At 39.3% G+C, this 17,132-nt stretch overlaps 1 protein-coding gene across 7 annotated transcripts in view; it reads right to left on the bottom strand.

Moving 5' to 3' along the window:
* rtel1 (regulator of telomere elongation helicase 1) overlaps positions 1–17,132 on the bottom strand; it is a 194,472-nt gene that overhangs the window by 107,316 nt on the left and 70,024 nt on the right. For all 7 annotated transcript variants that reach the window (XR_009514082.1, XM_059980542.1, XM_059980540.1 and 4 more), the window contains 4 exons: positions 16,101–16,247; positions 13,820–13,935; positions 6,855–6,978; positions 5,075–5,225 (listed from right to left, as the gene is read on the bottom strand). Coding sequence is in view for 6 of the 7 variants with exons in the window: in XM_059980542.1 (XP_059836525.1) it covers positions 5,075–5,225; positions 6,855–6,978; positions 13,820–13,935; positions 16,101–16,247 (538 nt within the window). In the remaining variant the exon portion in view is untranslated. The remainder of the gene's footprint in view (positions 1–5,074; positions 5,226–6,854; positions 6,979–13,819; positions 13,936–16,100; positions 16,248–17,132) is intronic.

The raw sequence follows: 17,132 nt of genomic DNA, 5'->3' as shown, positions 1-17,132 counted from the left end.
AGGAAGCGATAATCTCAGCTATACCGAAAGATGGCAAGGATAAAATGGAATGTGGGTCATTTAGACCAATATCCGTGCTTAATGTAGATTATAGGTTATTTACCTCCATCATGGCCAAATGATTAGAGGAGTTTCTACCCATACTGATACGTAATGATCAGACAGGTTTTATACGACAATGCCAGACTCAAGATAATATATGAAGGACACTTCGCATTATGGATCATATACAAAAAAATAAAATCAAAGCAATAGTGATAAGCGTGGACGCTGAAAAAGCATTTGATTTGGTTAATTGGAATTTTCTTTACAGAGTTTTACATAGATTTGGTTTCCAAGACACAATTATTAAAACTATACAGACACTATATGACAATCCTACTGCTAGGATTAAAATCAATGGATATTTATCAAATAGTCTTACCCTAGAAAGGGGCACGAGACAGGGTTGTGCATGGTCACCACTACTCTTCACGCTATATCTGGAACCATTAGCTCAATACATCAGACAAAATGAAGATATCAGGGGAATTATTATTAAAGGGACAGAGCATAAATTGGCTTGTTATGCGGATGACATTTTGATCTACCTACGGCAACCAACATACTCTTTACCTAAATTGATGCAATCCTTTGAACAATATGGTTAATTATCAGGATACAAGATCAACATAGATAAAACCCAATTACATTCATATTACTATAGCCCACCAAGAGAAATTGAAAGTCGATACCCCTGGGCATAGCACAGAGTCTTTCAAGTGTTTGGGCATCATTATGCCAAAAGATTTGGCAAAATTATCATAATGTAATTATCAGCTTCTATATAAAAAAATTAAGGAGGATGTGGCAAGATGGAGCCTGATTCATTTTTTCAGTCTCAGTTCAAGGATTGAGTCTATTAAAATGAATACACTGCCCAGACTGTTATATCTCTTTCAGACCCTACCAATAGAGATTAATCAAAATCAATTCAATGAATGGAATAAGATGCTATCAAGGTATATTTGGCAGGGTAAAAGGCCTAGAGTTCATCTCAAAACTTTACAATTAGCAAAGGAAAAGGGGGGATGGGGCTTGCCTTCTCTTAGAGATTATTATTTTGCAGCACAGTTGAGAGCTGTGATATGTTGGTGCAACCCATCATATGACGCTCAATGGCAAAACATTGAAGAGCGGATACTTCCCATCCTCATACAAGCAATTTTGGCTGATAACAACCTGCAAAGGTACATAAATACTATTGATAACCTATGGGTGAAATTGACTCTTAAAATATGGAAAACCACTATAAAAGAATATAATCTAGAGGGAGGTATTGCAATCCTTAAATGGTGTGCATATGACTCTGATTTTACACCAAATAAATTGGATGCTAGATTTAAGGACTGGACAGCTAAAGAAATAACAGTTCTTTGCAACATAATGAAAGAAGGAACACTGTTCAGTTTTGAAATGCTTAAAGAGAAACTCTTATTGGAAAAACAAGATTTTTATCGGTATTTACAGATGCGACAATATGTTAATAAGACGCTTAAAAATGTAACCAAGGCAGATACAAGCTTGATAAAGCTCTTTAGAAAAGCATTTAATTCAGATAATGGTAGTAGAGTCATTTCAAGCATGTATAAGGGGTTGTCAAATCTTAAAACACATTCGACTTCATACATTAGAACAAAATGGGAGAAGGAAGGAGGAATAATTATATCGGAGGAAGAATGGACAATATGGAGATATCAATGGAAGTGTACCAATTCACAGAAATGGAGGGAGTTTGGATATAAAAACTTGATAAGATATTTTAGTACACCCTATCAGAAATCCCATTATGATAGTAACCTCCCTATTTGCTGGAGAAATTGTGGAAATCAAAATGCAAATCATTATCATATTTTTTGGGACTGCCCTGTTATCAGAAACTATTGGAGGGGGATACACAATGCCCTACAAGACATCTTTAAATGTGAAATACCCTTAGAGAGTAAGACCATATATTTTGGATATATACCTCAAGAATGGTTGAAAAGAGATCATGAATATACTGTTGGTGGCTGGTAAAAAGACTCTTACTAGGAAATGGTTATCACAGGAGAGCCCAACTTTAAATACATGGATGGAAATTACAATGGACATTTATAAAATGGAGAAGATAGATAGATAGGTACTTTATTCATCCCCAAGGGGAAATTCACCATTTTTCCAGTGTCCCATACACTTATTATAGCAAAACTAATTAAATACAATATTTAACTCAGTATAAATATGATATGCATCTAAAATCACCCTCCCAAAAAGCATTAATAAATAGCTTTTAAAAAGTTCTTAAATAGTTTACTAAAGTGCATTGAGTGGTAACTTAAGCTCAGTCCTAACCCCGGCACTTTAACATGTCTTGCCCCTGGTGGTTGAATTGTAGAGCCGAATGGCGTTGGGAAGTAATGGTCTCTTCATCCTGTCTGAGGAGCATTGCACTGATAGCAACCTGCTGCTGAAGCTGCTTCTCTGTCTCTGGATGGTGCTGTGCAGAGGATGTTCAGGGTTTTCCATGATTGACCGTAGCCGACTCAGCGCCCTCCGCTCTGCCACCGATGTCATACTCTCTAGTTCTGTGCCCACGACAGAGCCCGCCTTCCTTACCAGCTTATTAAGACGTGAGGCGTCCCTCTTCTTAATGCTGCCTCCCCAGCACGCCACCACAAAGAAGAGGGCGCTCTCCACAACTGACTGATAGAACATCTTCAGCTTCTCACTACAAACATTGAATGACGCCAGCCTTCTGAGGAAGTACAGTCAACTCTGTGCTTTCCTGCACAGGGCATCTGTGTTGGCAGTCCAGTCTAGCTTCTCGTCTAACTGCACTTCCAGATACTTGTACGTCTTAACTTGCTCCACACATTCTCCATTAATGATCACTGGCTCCATATGAGGCCTAGGTCTCCTAAAGTCCACCAGCATCTCATTGGTCTTGGTGATATTGAGACGCAGGTAGTTTGAGTTGCACCATATCACAAAGTCGTGTATCAGTTTCCTATACTCTTCCTCCTGACCATTCCTGACACACCCCACTATGGCCGTGTCATCAGTGAACTTCTGCACTTGGCAGGACTCCGAGTTATATTGGAAGTCTGATGTGTACAGGGTGAACAGGACCGGAGAGAGCACGGTCCCCTGCAGCGTTCCTGTGCTGCTGACCACCGTGTCAGACCTACAGTCTCCCAACCGCACATACTGAGATAACAGCATCTGTTAATCATAAGCTGGAACAATTTGATTCATACTGGGAAAAATGGTTTAACTACATAATGCCTCATAGGCCTGATTTTATTCTCACAAATCAATGAATCTGTTGTAAAAAAAAAAGATCACTCCTACTTGTAAATAGTTCTTTCCTTTTGCTTGTTTTTTCTTTCCACTCTTTTCTATAAGTGTATACCCTAGATTAATACTTTGTGGAGATTTTGTGATATATATGATTATATGATATATATGTACAATGTCTGAAATATATCTTATGGAAATGTTTGTTTGATGAACTTGAATAAAAAAAATACAAAAAAAAAGATGCAAAGTGTTTAGGGTGTACAGAACTAATAATTCTACTTGGCTGGCAGAAAACCGACCTTTCAATAAATCAATATTAACATTGCTTTAATCATCAAAGCCCCTAGAGGTCTCCTAACCAACACTGTAACACAGACCATTAGAGCCCACACTCATCACTGGAGGCCACATACCTTCTAACACGTTTGACCAGATATTATCCTTTTCACCTGATTATACGCACAAACCATAAGACCATAGTAAGATAGTACAGGAACAGAATTAGGCTATTTGTCCCATTGAGTCAACTCCATTACTCAATTATGGTTGATTTTTTAAAATCCCATTCCCTTGCCTTTTCCATAAAACCCTTAAACTTCATTAGCAATCAAGATCCTATCAATTTCTGGTTTAAATATACCCAGTGGCCTTCACAACCCTCTCTAGCAAGATTCCATAGAATCTGGTCATAAATGTGGTCTGACCAGTGCCTTATAAAACCTCAGCAGGACATCCTTGATTTTGTGTTCTAGTTCTTGTGAATGAATGCCAACATTAAATTTGCCTTCTCTAGTACTGATTCAAGAAGTGGCACCACCAAATTTTTTTCACTCTCTATCCTGACCTCTTCTAGGTCAAATTTAATTAACCTTGGTCATCTAAATCAATTTGAACTGAACATGGTACATGACCTTGGATTCCCTCTGTGTAATACTGTAAAACATTAAATTCTTGCATGGTAAACACTGCTGAATTTATCATATAATACTGTCTAGCTGAAGAAATTCCTCCACTTTTCAGTTTAAAGAATCATCCCCTTACTCTGAGGCTGTTTCCTCAGAAGCTAGATTCTGTTAAAAATAGAAACATTTTCTCAACGTTCAGTCTATTCAGGCCTTTCAATATCTGGTAGGTGTCAATGAGCTCTCCCCTCATCCTTCTGAATTCAAGTACAAGCTTAGAGAAATCAAATTCATATGTTAAGACTTTTGTTCATGGGGTAATTCTTATAAACCTCCTCTGAACTCTTTCCAGGGCCAGCATATCTTTCCTTAGATAATAGGCTAAAATTTATCACAGTATTCTAAATGTGGTCTGACCAGTGCCTTATAAAACCTCAGCAGGACATCCTTGTTTTTGTGTTCTAGTTCTTGTGAATGAATGCCAATATTAAATTTGCCTTCTCTATTACTGAATCAAGAAGTGGCACCACCAAATTTTTTTCACTCTCTATCCTGACCTCTTCTTAGTCAAATTTAATTAACCTTGGTCCTCCAAACCAACTTGAACTGAACATGGCACGTGACCTTGGATTCCCTCTGTGTAATACTGTAAAACATTAAATTCTTGCATGATAAACACTGCTGAATTTATCACTACTATTTCTTTTGCAAAGATTGAAATTTTGTTTATTTAGTTAATCTTATGGGAGCGTTGTCTATTCAAAATCACTGGAGATAAGATTTCTAACACACATATAAATACCCAAGTATGAAAATGGTTGATTTAATTTACAATAATTATTATACTGTACCTGTACGCTTTCTTTTGAGGCTGGGGACATGAGAATCTAAAGTTTTTGCTTTCTTCAGAATTTGTACAGAAGCAGAAGGAAAAGATGAGGTAGAATTTACTTCCGAGCACTGGGCACTACATGTCACCATCTTTGGTTTTGGTGGAGGCATCTGTTTGTGCAAGGGAAATGCTGTTATTACACTAGTAAGCCTGTAAGTAATGGTCATGCAACTATATCATTTTATGATTAATAAATGTATTTAATTTGCCTAGAAGTGGCATACCATAAATTCCGGTGTATAAGCCGAGAATTTGGCCCAAAATTTTGGTCTTAAATTTAGGGGGTCAGCTTATACAGAGGGTACCAACTTTGGAAAAATGAATACACGGAAGACAGGTTGTATTTATTGGTTGTTTTTGAATCAAATTGGTTCCACTGCCGACACATGAATTCTTTGGTTTGTTTAAACTCACATCCAGTGGCTGGAGCACGGACATCAAACCACCGGGGATGACTGCAATGTCTGTATTTTCAGCTTTCAATGCTGCTTTTGTCTCCTTTGACAAGTGCGCTTTGAACATGTCCCAGACAAGCAGCGTCTTTTCCTTCCTGACACCTTCCGGATGTTGACGCCACACATCTTTGACCCATTTCAAGCAACCAGCTTTGTCCATCCAACAGCAGCCTTGAACGGGAATTTTCTGAGCAATCTTTGTATTTTTGTCTCAACACAAGATCACGTCTATTCATAAATCGGGTGCACCAACTTCGCGTAGCTTTGAAATTTTTGCTGACCTCATGGTGTTTTTCGTCCCATTTCAACGCTTGAAATCGAATCATTTCTCTGGTAACAATGTATCCAGCCGATCGCTGCCTTTCTCCACTCTCTCTCGTTTACACTAAACTTCTTAGCAGCTGCAGAATTATTTGTTCCTTCGGCGAAATCAACAACCTTCAGCTTGAAGCCAGCATCATATCGCACTTGTTTTAATCTTTTGTACATGGTGGTCGCAAACTCAATACTGAGTACACGTTTTGATCCCGTCACCTTGTGTTATGTTTTAACGAGATTATGATGGGTGCTGAATGGTTTCACGAGGGTTACATGTCAGAGGATTCTTTTCCATTGGAAACCTAATCCAAAATTCCTCTCCCTGATTTATTTATTAAGAACTTGCCTATGACGCTCTACTATGTGTAGGCCTGCTTTCTTAGCAGGTACTGGTTCACAAATTTTCCAGGATCCGGATCCAGCAAAGCTGAGTACTGGCATATGAGATCTTCTGATCTTTTCTGGTTAAATCAAAAACCTCTACAAAAGGGGTCTGCTTATACAAAGGTAACATGAAAAAGCCACATTTTTAAACCTTGAAAATGGGGGGTCAGCTTACACTCCAGGTTGGCTTATACTCCGTAATATACGGCATTCTTAAAAACAACATGTGGCACTAAAGAACCTTTTGAATAGGCTAAAAAATTCATGGTTGATGAAAATTCATGGTTGAAATATATCAAAGCTTTGATCAACTTTAAACTGAAATTCTAGAAGGGATGACACTTGTTTAAAATTACATTGCATTAATTTATATAAAAGGTTGACACAACTTCCAAATAACCTTTTTAAAAAAATTAGCTGTAGTGCATGGTGCGAAAAAAGATCACAGTACTAAACTACTCTCTAAACCACATAGCCTCCCAAAAATAATCTCTCTTTGCCGCTGGCCTACTGTTCTTCCGCTAATAATAAGTGGGAGCAGCACTTTGTAGGTTCAATTCAAATATACTGTAGGATACTTACTACTTTTTGAGCAACACGAAAAAACTGAGATACATCTCGAATTATATGTCCGAAGTTATCATACACTTTGACATATGGCTGCAACCATGACGGTAACTGTGATTTCACTTCAGTACCTGTAAATCTAAAAAGAAACAAACTCAGATGAAGTCGACAACAAATCCTAAATTTAGGAAATTAAAAGCTGACTGAACTTAAGAGAATAGTATTTTTTAAACAATATCTAACTAACAAGTTCAAACATCAATGACAAAAAATATTTTTAAAAATCTGCTATCAGTTAAAAATATGCACTTACTCAATCAATTTTTTTCCAACATCAGTCTAATCAAATTCAGTAGTCCACTTTGCTCAACATTAATCTTATTTAGGTTACACGAGGAAATCTGCAGATGCTGGAAATTCAAGCAACACACACAAAATGCTGGTGGAACACAGCAGGCCAGGCAGCATCTATAAAGGGAAGCACTGTCGACGTTTCGGGCTGAGACCCTTCGTCGGTCCTGATGAAGGTTACCTCATTTTTCACAGCAAACACTACACACAATGTTATAAAAATAAAAAATGATGTCGAAGAACTGACATATTGTGCTGAGTCAATAGTTTAAGAAATAACCTTATTTTGGTAGAACCATTTAGAACTGGTAGAGACAAAGGGGATAATACTATGATGGAGGTACAAAGTATAAGGCTCAAAGGGTTTGCATAATGAAATACAATGGATTCTGGTTAATCGGACCATTGTGGCAGCAATTTATTTGGAACTTCTCTGGAACAACAAAAACTAATCAAGAAAATAGCTGGGATTCCCTTTGTTTGTTTGTGACACTGTGCCGCTTAATTGCGGCAGGAGACCGTTACCAGTTTCTAACTAGCAACAGTCATGGGCATTGTGTGATCATTAGACACTACACTGTGCTTGGAGCAAACAGATTTTCAATCATGCTGCGTTTGTGTTAAAAAAAAGTGATTATTGTCACTAACAGTTGGCAAGAAATAAGCAGCAAGACAACTCAAAACGATTTTGCTCATTGTACTTTCAAACATTCAGATTTGGAGTTGCAAAAAACAGCTAGAAATGAAAATGAAACAATTCCACTACTTCAACAAGTTAGGCACTCTGAAAATTTTGAAGGTATTGACAATCATTGTTAATGTACAATGTAAGTGAAAATTTGGAAGACATAGGCAAACTCAAAGGTCTCAAGGTGAATAAGTCACCTGGACCAGATGTACTACATAGCAGAGTCCTGAGAAAGGCTGCTGAAGAGATACTGTATGCGTTGATCATGATCTTTCAAGAATCACTTGATTCTGGCATGGTCCCGGAGGACTAAAATATTGCAAAATGTTCTCCACTCTTCAAGAAGGGAGGAAGGCAAATTAAAGTAGATTATAGGCTAGTTAGCCTAACGTCAGTGGTTGGGAAAGTGTTGGAGTCCATTACTAAGGATGAGGTTTTGAGGTACTTGGAGACTAATGATAAAATAAATCAAAGTCTGCATGCTTTCTGAAAAGGGAATTCTTGCCTGACAAGTCTGTTAAGAGTTCTTTGAGGAAGTAATAAGCAGGGTGGACAAAAGAGAGGCAGTGGATATCATTTACTTGGATTTTCAGAAGGCATTTGGTAATGTGCCATACATGAGGCTGCTTGACAAGATAAAATCCTATGGCGCTAAAGGAAAGATACTGGCATGGATAGAGAAATGGCTGACAAACAGGAGGCTGCGAGTGGGAATAAAGGGGACCTGGTCTGGTTGGTTGCCAGTAACTAGTGGTGTTCCTCAGGGGTCAGTATTGGGACTCTACTATTCACATTGTTTGTTAATGATTTCAATAATAGAATTGATGGCTTTGTGGCAAAGTTTGCGGATGATACAAAGATAGGTGGAGGGGTAGATAGTGCTGAGGAAGCAATGCGATTGCAGCAGGACTTAAGTCAAATTGGAAGAATGTGCAAAGATGTGGCAGATGGAATACAGTGTTGGAATATGTACAATAATGCATTTCAGTAAAAGGAACAATATTTGCAGATTATTATCTAAATGATGTGAAGGTTCATCACAGGTGTGGAGGGACTTTGGAGTCCTTGTGCAAGACTCCCAGAAGGTTAATTTGCAGGTTGAGTCTGCAGTAAAGAAGGCAATTGCAATGTTGGTATTTATTTCAAGGAGAATAGAATGTAAAAGCAAGGAGATAATCCTGAGGCTTTATAACACACTAGTCAGGCCGCACATAGAGTACTGTCAACAATTTGGGGCCCCACATCGCAGAAAGGATGTGGTGTCCTTGGAGAGAGTCCAGAGGAGGGTCACGAGGATGATTCCAGGAATGAAGGGTTTAACATATAAAGAATGTTTGGCATCTTTAGGCCTGTACTCACTGGAATTTAGAAGACTGCGTGGGGATCTCAATGAAACCTACTGAATTTTGAAAGGACTAGTTAAGGTGGATGTGGAGAGGATGTTTCCTGTGGTGGTCATATCCTGAACTGGAGGGCACGCCTCAAAATTGAGGGGTGATCTTTTAGAACAGAGGTAAGGAAGAAGATTTTTTAGCCAGAGAGCAGTGAATCTGTGGAATGCTCTGTCACAGACTGTGGTGGAGGCCAAGTCCATGGTATCTATCAGGCATAGGTTGATAGTTTCCTGATTGGTCAGGGCATTCAAAGGATATGGCAAGAAGACAAAGTGTATGGAATTGAGTGGGATCCAGGAGCAGCCACGATGCAATGGCAGAGCATACTTGATGGGCGGAATGGCCTAATTCTGCTCCCATGTATTATGGCAATCATCAAATGGATTGCATGAAAGCAGTCCATTATCTAAATTAGATGTCTGTTCATATTGTTCATTTATAGTCAAATAAAAGAACAAAATCAACAAAAGATGAATAGTTCCGTGGTAGAATTGATGGTGTTCAAATTTGTTCTGTATTTCATTTACATACATAATTTGTTTGTTGGTTAAATGGTAGTTTGCCTTTTTTATGCCTTTTTAACTACTTCCACTGCTGCTGTTTATGTTTGGGTTATTGTTGAAGGTAAGAGATGAGGAGAAATGTGGGCCATCCAATTAAGATGGTCGAATTGAAGAGGAGGTTTCTCTGATGAGGGACACTAATGTTGGGCTTGGAGTTTTTGTTTGAGAGGAGTTGAAGAGGGAAGACGCTGGGGAGGAGAGGTCATAGGATTTGACCCAGAACAGGACTGTGTTTTGACGAAGCCTGGGATGAGATCAATTGAGTGCTGGTGACTTGGGGAAACTGTGAGCGCCAAATTGTGCACATTAGATTGTTTCATTAAAATGTGCCTTTGTCTATTTTTGTTCTTTTCTTTACTAACCCTTTAGTCAAATTAAGAATTATAATATCTTCTAATAGTAGGCAGTGTACTGTCTGTAATTTTGTGGCACTAATTTGTAACAGGATAGTGAATTACGCAGCATCCACGCAAACAAGGAGTTTGGGGTGGGATCACACGTCAATTTCACTAGTTTGGCGAGGCCAGAGATTGTCTTCTGTAAACTTGCACATCTGAGGAAACCACAATGGTATGTGTGTATATACACACACACACACACACACACACACTGCTGCTGCAAAACAAAACAAATTTCATGACATTTGTGAGTTGTGACAACCTATTTCTGATGTGGGTCTCTAATTGTGGACTGAAAGTGAGAAGTGAGAAAGGAGCAGGAAGAGTGGAATTATGGTTGGAAAAAAGGGAAGGGAGAGCGGAGGGAGCGGGAAGCACCAGAGAGATGTTCTGCAATGATCAATAAAACAATTGTTAGAAATTAAATGACCTTGCCTGGTGTGAGCTGGGTGTGTCTGCACCTGCTTCACCCCTTGTTCTTGGCACTCTTTTGCTGCCACCTGTTACACATCACTCTGGTGGTGCTCCACCCTTACCTTTCCTGAACATCCAATGCTCCCATCAGATTTACAAACTCAATCTCTGCTCCATGTCAGTAGCGTGTTAAAGCCTTAGGCACTCTAGCTATATGTAGATGCATTAAGACCTTTGCATAGTACTGTATAGAAACATTATATGCCTCCAAGTTGGGGGAAATACAGAATTTAATGTCATTTACCATGTAGTAGGTTTTCACTACTAGTTTGTTCTTACTATTTAAATCAGGGGTGTCAAACTACCGGCCTGCAAAGGGGTCCAATCCAACCTGCCGGATGATTTGGGGGGAAAAAGTATATTCACAACCATTTATAATGTATCAGTACAGCAGCCGTACAATAGGTGGCAGTTAATCACCCGCCGTGCATAAGTACCTACCACTCTGCACTGAAGACCACAACGTCATCAGACACAGTATAAACACACAGATTACTCAGGTATGTAACACTTGTAGCAAGGCTATGATTGTTTGCTGCTGTGGTTCAAAATGCTTTCCAAGAAAAATTGACATCGAAGGTCGGATATTCAATGATAATTGGAAAGATGTTTTTTTACTTCTGTGAGGTCAACGGCAAACCTGTGTGTCTGATATGCTTGCAACAAGTGGCTGTGGCAAAAGAGTACGATATCGAACAACACCATGTCACAAGGAGAAAAATATGACAAGAACGCAGGACAACTCAGAACGCAGAAGGTAAATGAGCTTGAAACAGCTCTGAGAAAACAGCAATCAGTGTTCACCAAAAGTTGACAGACTCATGATGGAGCTGTCAAGGCCAGCTATACTATTGCCAACAAAATAGCTGCTACGTCGAAGCCATACTCAGAGGGGAAATTCATCAAAGCAGGCATGCTGACGGTGGCTGAGCTGGTGTGCCCTGAAAAGAGATAGGCTTTTGGTAATATCAGCTTGTCAAGAAATACTGTGGCAGAGAGAACCGGAGACCTTGCAGGAGATTTGAATAGTCAACTAAAAGACAAAGTGAAGTCATTTATTGTCTTCTCTATTGTAATTGATGAGAGCACCGAAGTGACTGATGTAGCTCAATTGGGAATATTTATTTGTGGTGTTGATGCATCTTTGACCATCACTGAGGAGTTTGTGGAGATGGTGCCCATGACAACTACCACAACAGCAAATGACGTCTTCTCCAGCCTCTTCAAGGCCTTGGACAGACTGGGGGTTGACTGGAGTCACGCTGTCAGCGTGGGAACAATGGCGCACAGTCCATGGTCAGGAAAAAGGCAGGTGTTGTTGCGAAACTCAGAGAGAAAGTTCAAACAGAGAATCCAGAGCAGGAATTCTATTTTCATTGTATTATACACCAAGAGACATTATGTAGCAGGAGCCTGAAAATGGACAATATCATGGATGTAGTAATCAAAACTGTTAATTTTATTAGAGGCAAGGAACTCAACCATCGGCAATTTGACACTCTATTGTCTGAAAGTAGTATTGGACACGGCCTACCTTACCACACTGAGCTCCGCTGGTTGAGCAGAGGGGTTGTGCTCAAACGTTTTCTTCAATTACGTGCAGAAATTGGACTATTCATGAACTAGAAAGAGAAGCCAGTGGCAGAGTTGGATGACCCAGACTGGCTTCACGATCTTGCATTTTTGGTGGATATAACAGAGCACTTAAATGTGCTTAATGTTAACATGTAAGGCTGCAACCAACTTGTTAGGGAATACTACGACAGCATTCGTGTCTTTCAAATCAAATTAGGCTTGTGGCATATGCAGCTATCCCGGAGCAACCCAGCTCATTTCCCCTCTTTGCAGTCTGTGCGTGTTGCTCATGGGAATAATGACAACATGGACAGGTACAAGGATAAAATATCATGGCGGAAAAGTGAGTTTCAGAATCGTTTCCAAGTCCTCACTCAGCTCAAGAAGGAATTCTCACTATTTTGCTCGCCGTTTGCCATCAATGCAGCATCAGATGTGCTGGAGGAACTCCAAATGGAACTAATCGAAATTCAGTGTAACTCGGCTTTGAAATATAAATTTGAGACTGTGGGTCTGGACTCATTCTATCGATAGCTGGGACTGATGTACCCCAAGATGACAGACTTTGCTTCAAAGATCCTTTGCATGATCAGGACAACGTATCATCATTCTCCATAATGAACATTAACAAATCCAAACCGCGCTCACAGCTGACACACAGACATCTAAATGACATTATGAAAATCACAACCGCCCAGAACCTGGTCCCTGATGTTGACAGGTTGGTTAAAGCCAAGAGATGTTAGGTGTTTGGAAGCAGCGAGTGAAAAAATGAGTGACACTGTTCGATGCACAGCGACACGTAAGCAAAATGCATTCTGAAATATTGAGTGTCATAATATTATGATTCATTAATTTTCTGACTATTTTATTATTGTAAATGTGATCAGTTCAATAAAAGTAAAGGCTAACTGTGTTCATTGTCTGACTCTGATTGCTAATAAAAAATTAGGTGCAGTTGTGTAGCCTACATTTACAATTTGTTTTGTTAGGTCTACATTTGTGTCTGCTAATGTTCGATTTCAAATGGTTTATTAAGGAAAGGGTGTAGCTCCCAAAACAATCTTAGCCAAAATAGCATCGTTTTTTTCTCTCTCTCAACACAACTTTCTTGTAGCCTACGACTGTAAGTTAATACCAAACTTAAAAATAATGCTTGCTAGGCAATCTTCTTCATAAGAAACGAAATTTGTAAAGTGAAACACTTTGTAGTTATAGCAGAGACTGAGACACATGAGAGCAGGTTGAAAAAACCAAGGCAACGACAGCTGTGGGAGCACGTGCATGTGCGTTCTCGCGTGCACAAATGATCTGGCATGTGTGAAATCGCATTTTGCCCAATCTGGCCCGTGACCTAAAATGAATCTGACACCTCTGATTTAAATGGTAAATCGTATGGCATACTAGAATTTAGTAAGTTAAAAAAAATGTTGGTAGTAAAGTTACATTTGTGATGATATTGTAAGTTAATTCTGGCACTAACTTTTATCATTTCTTGTTGCATTGGAATAAGATTTTACTTGATTCATTTACACACCTGTGATCACAAAGAAAAATGGCTCCATAGTCATTTCGGTGGCGAATTACCCTTCCAATAGCTTGATTGACAGCACGTGAAGCTTGCTGCCTGTACCATTCTTGTCCAGACAAATACTTAAAAACAAACATGCCATAAAACTGTGAATTAAATGAATAACATTGCCAATGCAATAAAACTTAATTTGTTGTGAACACTATTGACAGACAGACCTATCAAATAGAAGCAATATGATTTGTGTAATAACCTAAAAAGCAAAATTAACTTCCTGAAAAGCAAAACCAGGTATCCTCTCACAGAGATGGAATATTTTGACCTTATCTATACACAGTTACCGAGAAGTTTACTTTTCATACCTGGACAGTATAATTTGAACTTCATATAGTGTTAATAAATCGATAACCATCAAATAGCAAGTACTAAGTACCGTAAATTCCGGACTATAAGCCGCTACTTTTTTCCAACGCTTTGAACACTGCGGCAACACTGCGGCCTATACTACAGTGCGGCTAATGCATGTTTTTTTTTCATGCCGCCAAAAACATTTTGCCTCGTAACAGTAGACCAATAAAATTTATGAGTAGTTCACAGAGGTCCAATGAAATTGTACGATAAATCAAGTGCACTTTCACAATTAAATTATTGTAAATCAGTCATTTGTACTCACCCTCATCAACATGGAAAACACTCGAAGAAAAGCATATGATGCTGCTTTTAAGTTAAAGGCAATCAATCTGGCGGTTGAAGAAGGAAATGGAGCTGCTGCACATAATCTTGGCATAAATGAATCGATGGTGAGACGGTGGAGACGCCAGTGTGAAGAACTGAGTCAATGCAAAAAGACGACAAAAGCTTTCAGAGGTAATCATAGCAGATGGCCCGAACTTGAAAACTTTCTTGAAGACTGGGTTAACACACAGAGAGCACGCGGCCGTGGTGTTTCCACCGTGCAGATCAGACTGAAGGCTAAAGCAATCGCCACCAAAATGAAAATCGAAGATTTTAGAGGTGGGCCATCGTGGTGTTTTAGATTTATGAGAGGAAAAGGCCTGTCCGTCAGGGTACGCACGACTCTGTGTCAGCAGCTCCCTCCCGACCACGAGGAAAAACTTGCTAACTTCCGCACATTCACTCAAAGATAGCGGAGAATTCCATCGGGCCAGATGATATCATAAATATGGATGAAGTACCTTTGACATTTGACCTGCCTCTCACTCAGACTGTTAATAAAAAAGGTGACTCGTCCATCACACTGAAAACAAGTGGCCATGAAAGAACGCATTTTACTTGTGTTCTGAGCTGCACAGCATCCGGACTAAAGCTTCCACCGATGGTGATTTTTAAGTGGCTGACAATGCCAAAGGAAAAATTCCCAAAAGAAATCATGGTGAAAGTCAATAAGAAAAGTTGGATGATGGAGAGTCTAATGAAGGATTGGCTGACAAAGTGCTACGCCAAGCGACCAGGGGGATTTTTTCACAGAAAAAAACGGCGCTGCGCGTTGAGTGGGAGGCTTGGATGACGAGCGGTGGGAAATCCTTTACCAAAACAGGACGCATGCAAAGAGCATCTTTAACTCAAGTCTGCCAGTGGATCCTAAATGCCTGGAGCCATGTCACAACATCCACCATCACCAACGGGTTTCGAAAGGCTGGACTGCTGCGTGATGAAGAGGACCGAGTGCGCTCAAGTGAGAGCGACAACGAAGAGACTGAAGTGAGTGATGAGATCCTGAGGTTGTTCAATTCGGACACTGAAGAAGAGGACTTTGATGGTTTTAGTGCGCAGGAGGAAGATGAAGAAGGCGATCAATAACTTTTCCTGGTAGGCTGCAGTATATATATATTTTTTTTACCGGTCGTTAGGAGATATTGGAATGTTGTTCGTGCACTGTTCAGTAAAAAAGTATACGCAACGTAATTTGTGTGTTACCGATACGTATGTATATTTAAAAGTAGCTGTGTTACAGGCACTGTTCGAAAAAAAGCATTTGCAATATGTATTGGTTTATGTTACCATACAGATTTAATTAAAAGTTAAAAAATCCTCACGTGTAATATCTTTCTGTGTAAATATCTCATATTACAACGTGGGACACCTGCGGCTTAAAATCCGGTGCGGCCTGTACAAGTACAAAATTAATTTTCTTTCTAAAATTAGAGCGTGCGGCTTTTAATCAGGTGCGCTCTGTAGTCCGGAATCTACGGTACATAGGTCTATGAATCAGATGCTGTTAAAGGACTGGCTCATTAAGCTGCTTTATGCTTTGTCTGTTCAATACCTGAACACCTCCAATGCAATTTCTTCTCATTTCATCAAGGAATTGCATCTTCAGTATTACTCTTGGATCCATTCGTGGAGGAAATGGCAAACCAGTGATAATCACACCTCGCCCATTCATGTCAGCAAAATCCAAACCTTCACTGGCCTAAAGAAGGCAAAGGTATTTATACAATACAGAGGAAATTAAATGGTAGAAGTATCTTTTTTCACAAAATTGATATCTATTTTAATTAATTCTGTTCAAATTGTCCTAATTCTTTTCAAGGAGATATGTTGAATCAAAGGACATAATCCCACCATGTAGACAGGAGCTCAATATACTTGAAAAGGAGGGAATGCTAATTTTCTTTTCATTCACATACACCTGCTAAATTTTGCACAAATACACCTTATTTTGCTAGATATATTTTTGCTAAAAATGCAGAAACTTTTTCTGTAGTATGGATTACATTACTATCCATTGCTGATGCAATTTCCTGTACTTAGCATCTTCATAACTTTGGTCTGCACCCTATTTCAGGCATTCCTTTAACTGATGTCCACTGCTCCCCCTGCATTTTAAAACGTTTGTTTTTGTTTTTCCAGTTCTGATGAAATATTGACTCCACTTCTCTATGAACAGATGGATGCTGCTTGACCAGTTGAGAACTTGCAGCATTTTCTGCCTTTATGAGTTATCTTCTAGCTGAAATAATTCCAAAAATCACTATAAGCCAGAAAGGCAATTTTCTGTGGCAGAATAATTTACTCATTAAATTAGATGTGCATCTTTAACTCCAGAACACTGATGCCAAGTTTCAATCAATTAAATTCCAAGAATGGTGGTTACTGCAGACGTGCAGCAGAATAATTACTAGACTATTAACAAAGAGGCTTGGGGGAAGAAGTAAACACAAGAGATTCTGCAGATGCTGAAAATTCCAGATTAACACACAGAAAATACTGGAGGAATTCAGCAGGTGAGGCAGCAGCTATGGAAGTGGACATTTTGGGCTGAGAGCCTTTATCAGGAATGGAAGAGGATGGGGGA

Source organism: Hypanus sabinus, chromosome 9, assembly GCF_030144855.1.
Source record: "Hypanus sabinus isolate sHypSab1 chromosome 9, sHypSab1.hap1, whole genome shotgun sequence".
In the NCBI taxonomy this organism is placed as follows: Eukaryota; Metazoa; Chordata; class Chondrichthyes; order Myliobatiformes; family Dasyatidae; genus Hypanus; species Hypanus sabinus.
This window is presented reverse-complemented; position numbering and strand designations above follow the sequence as displayed.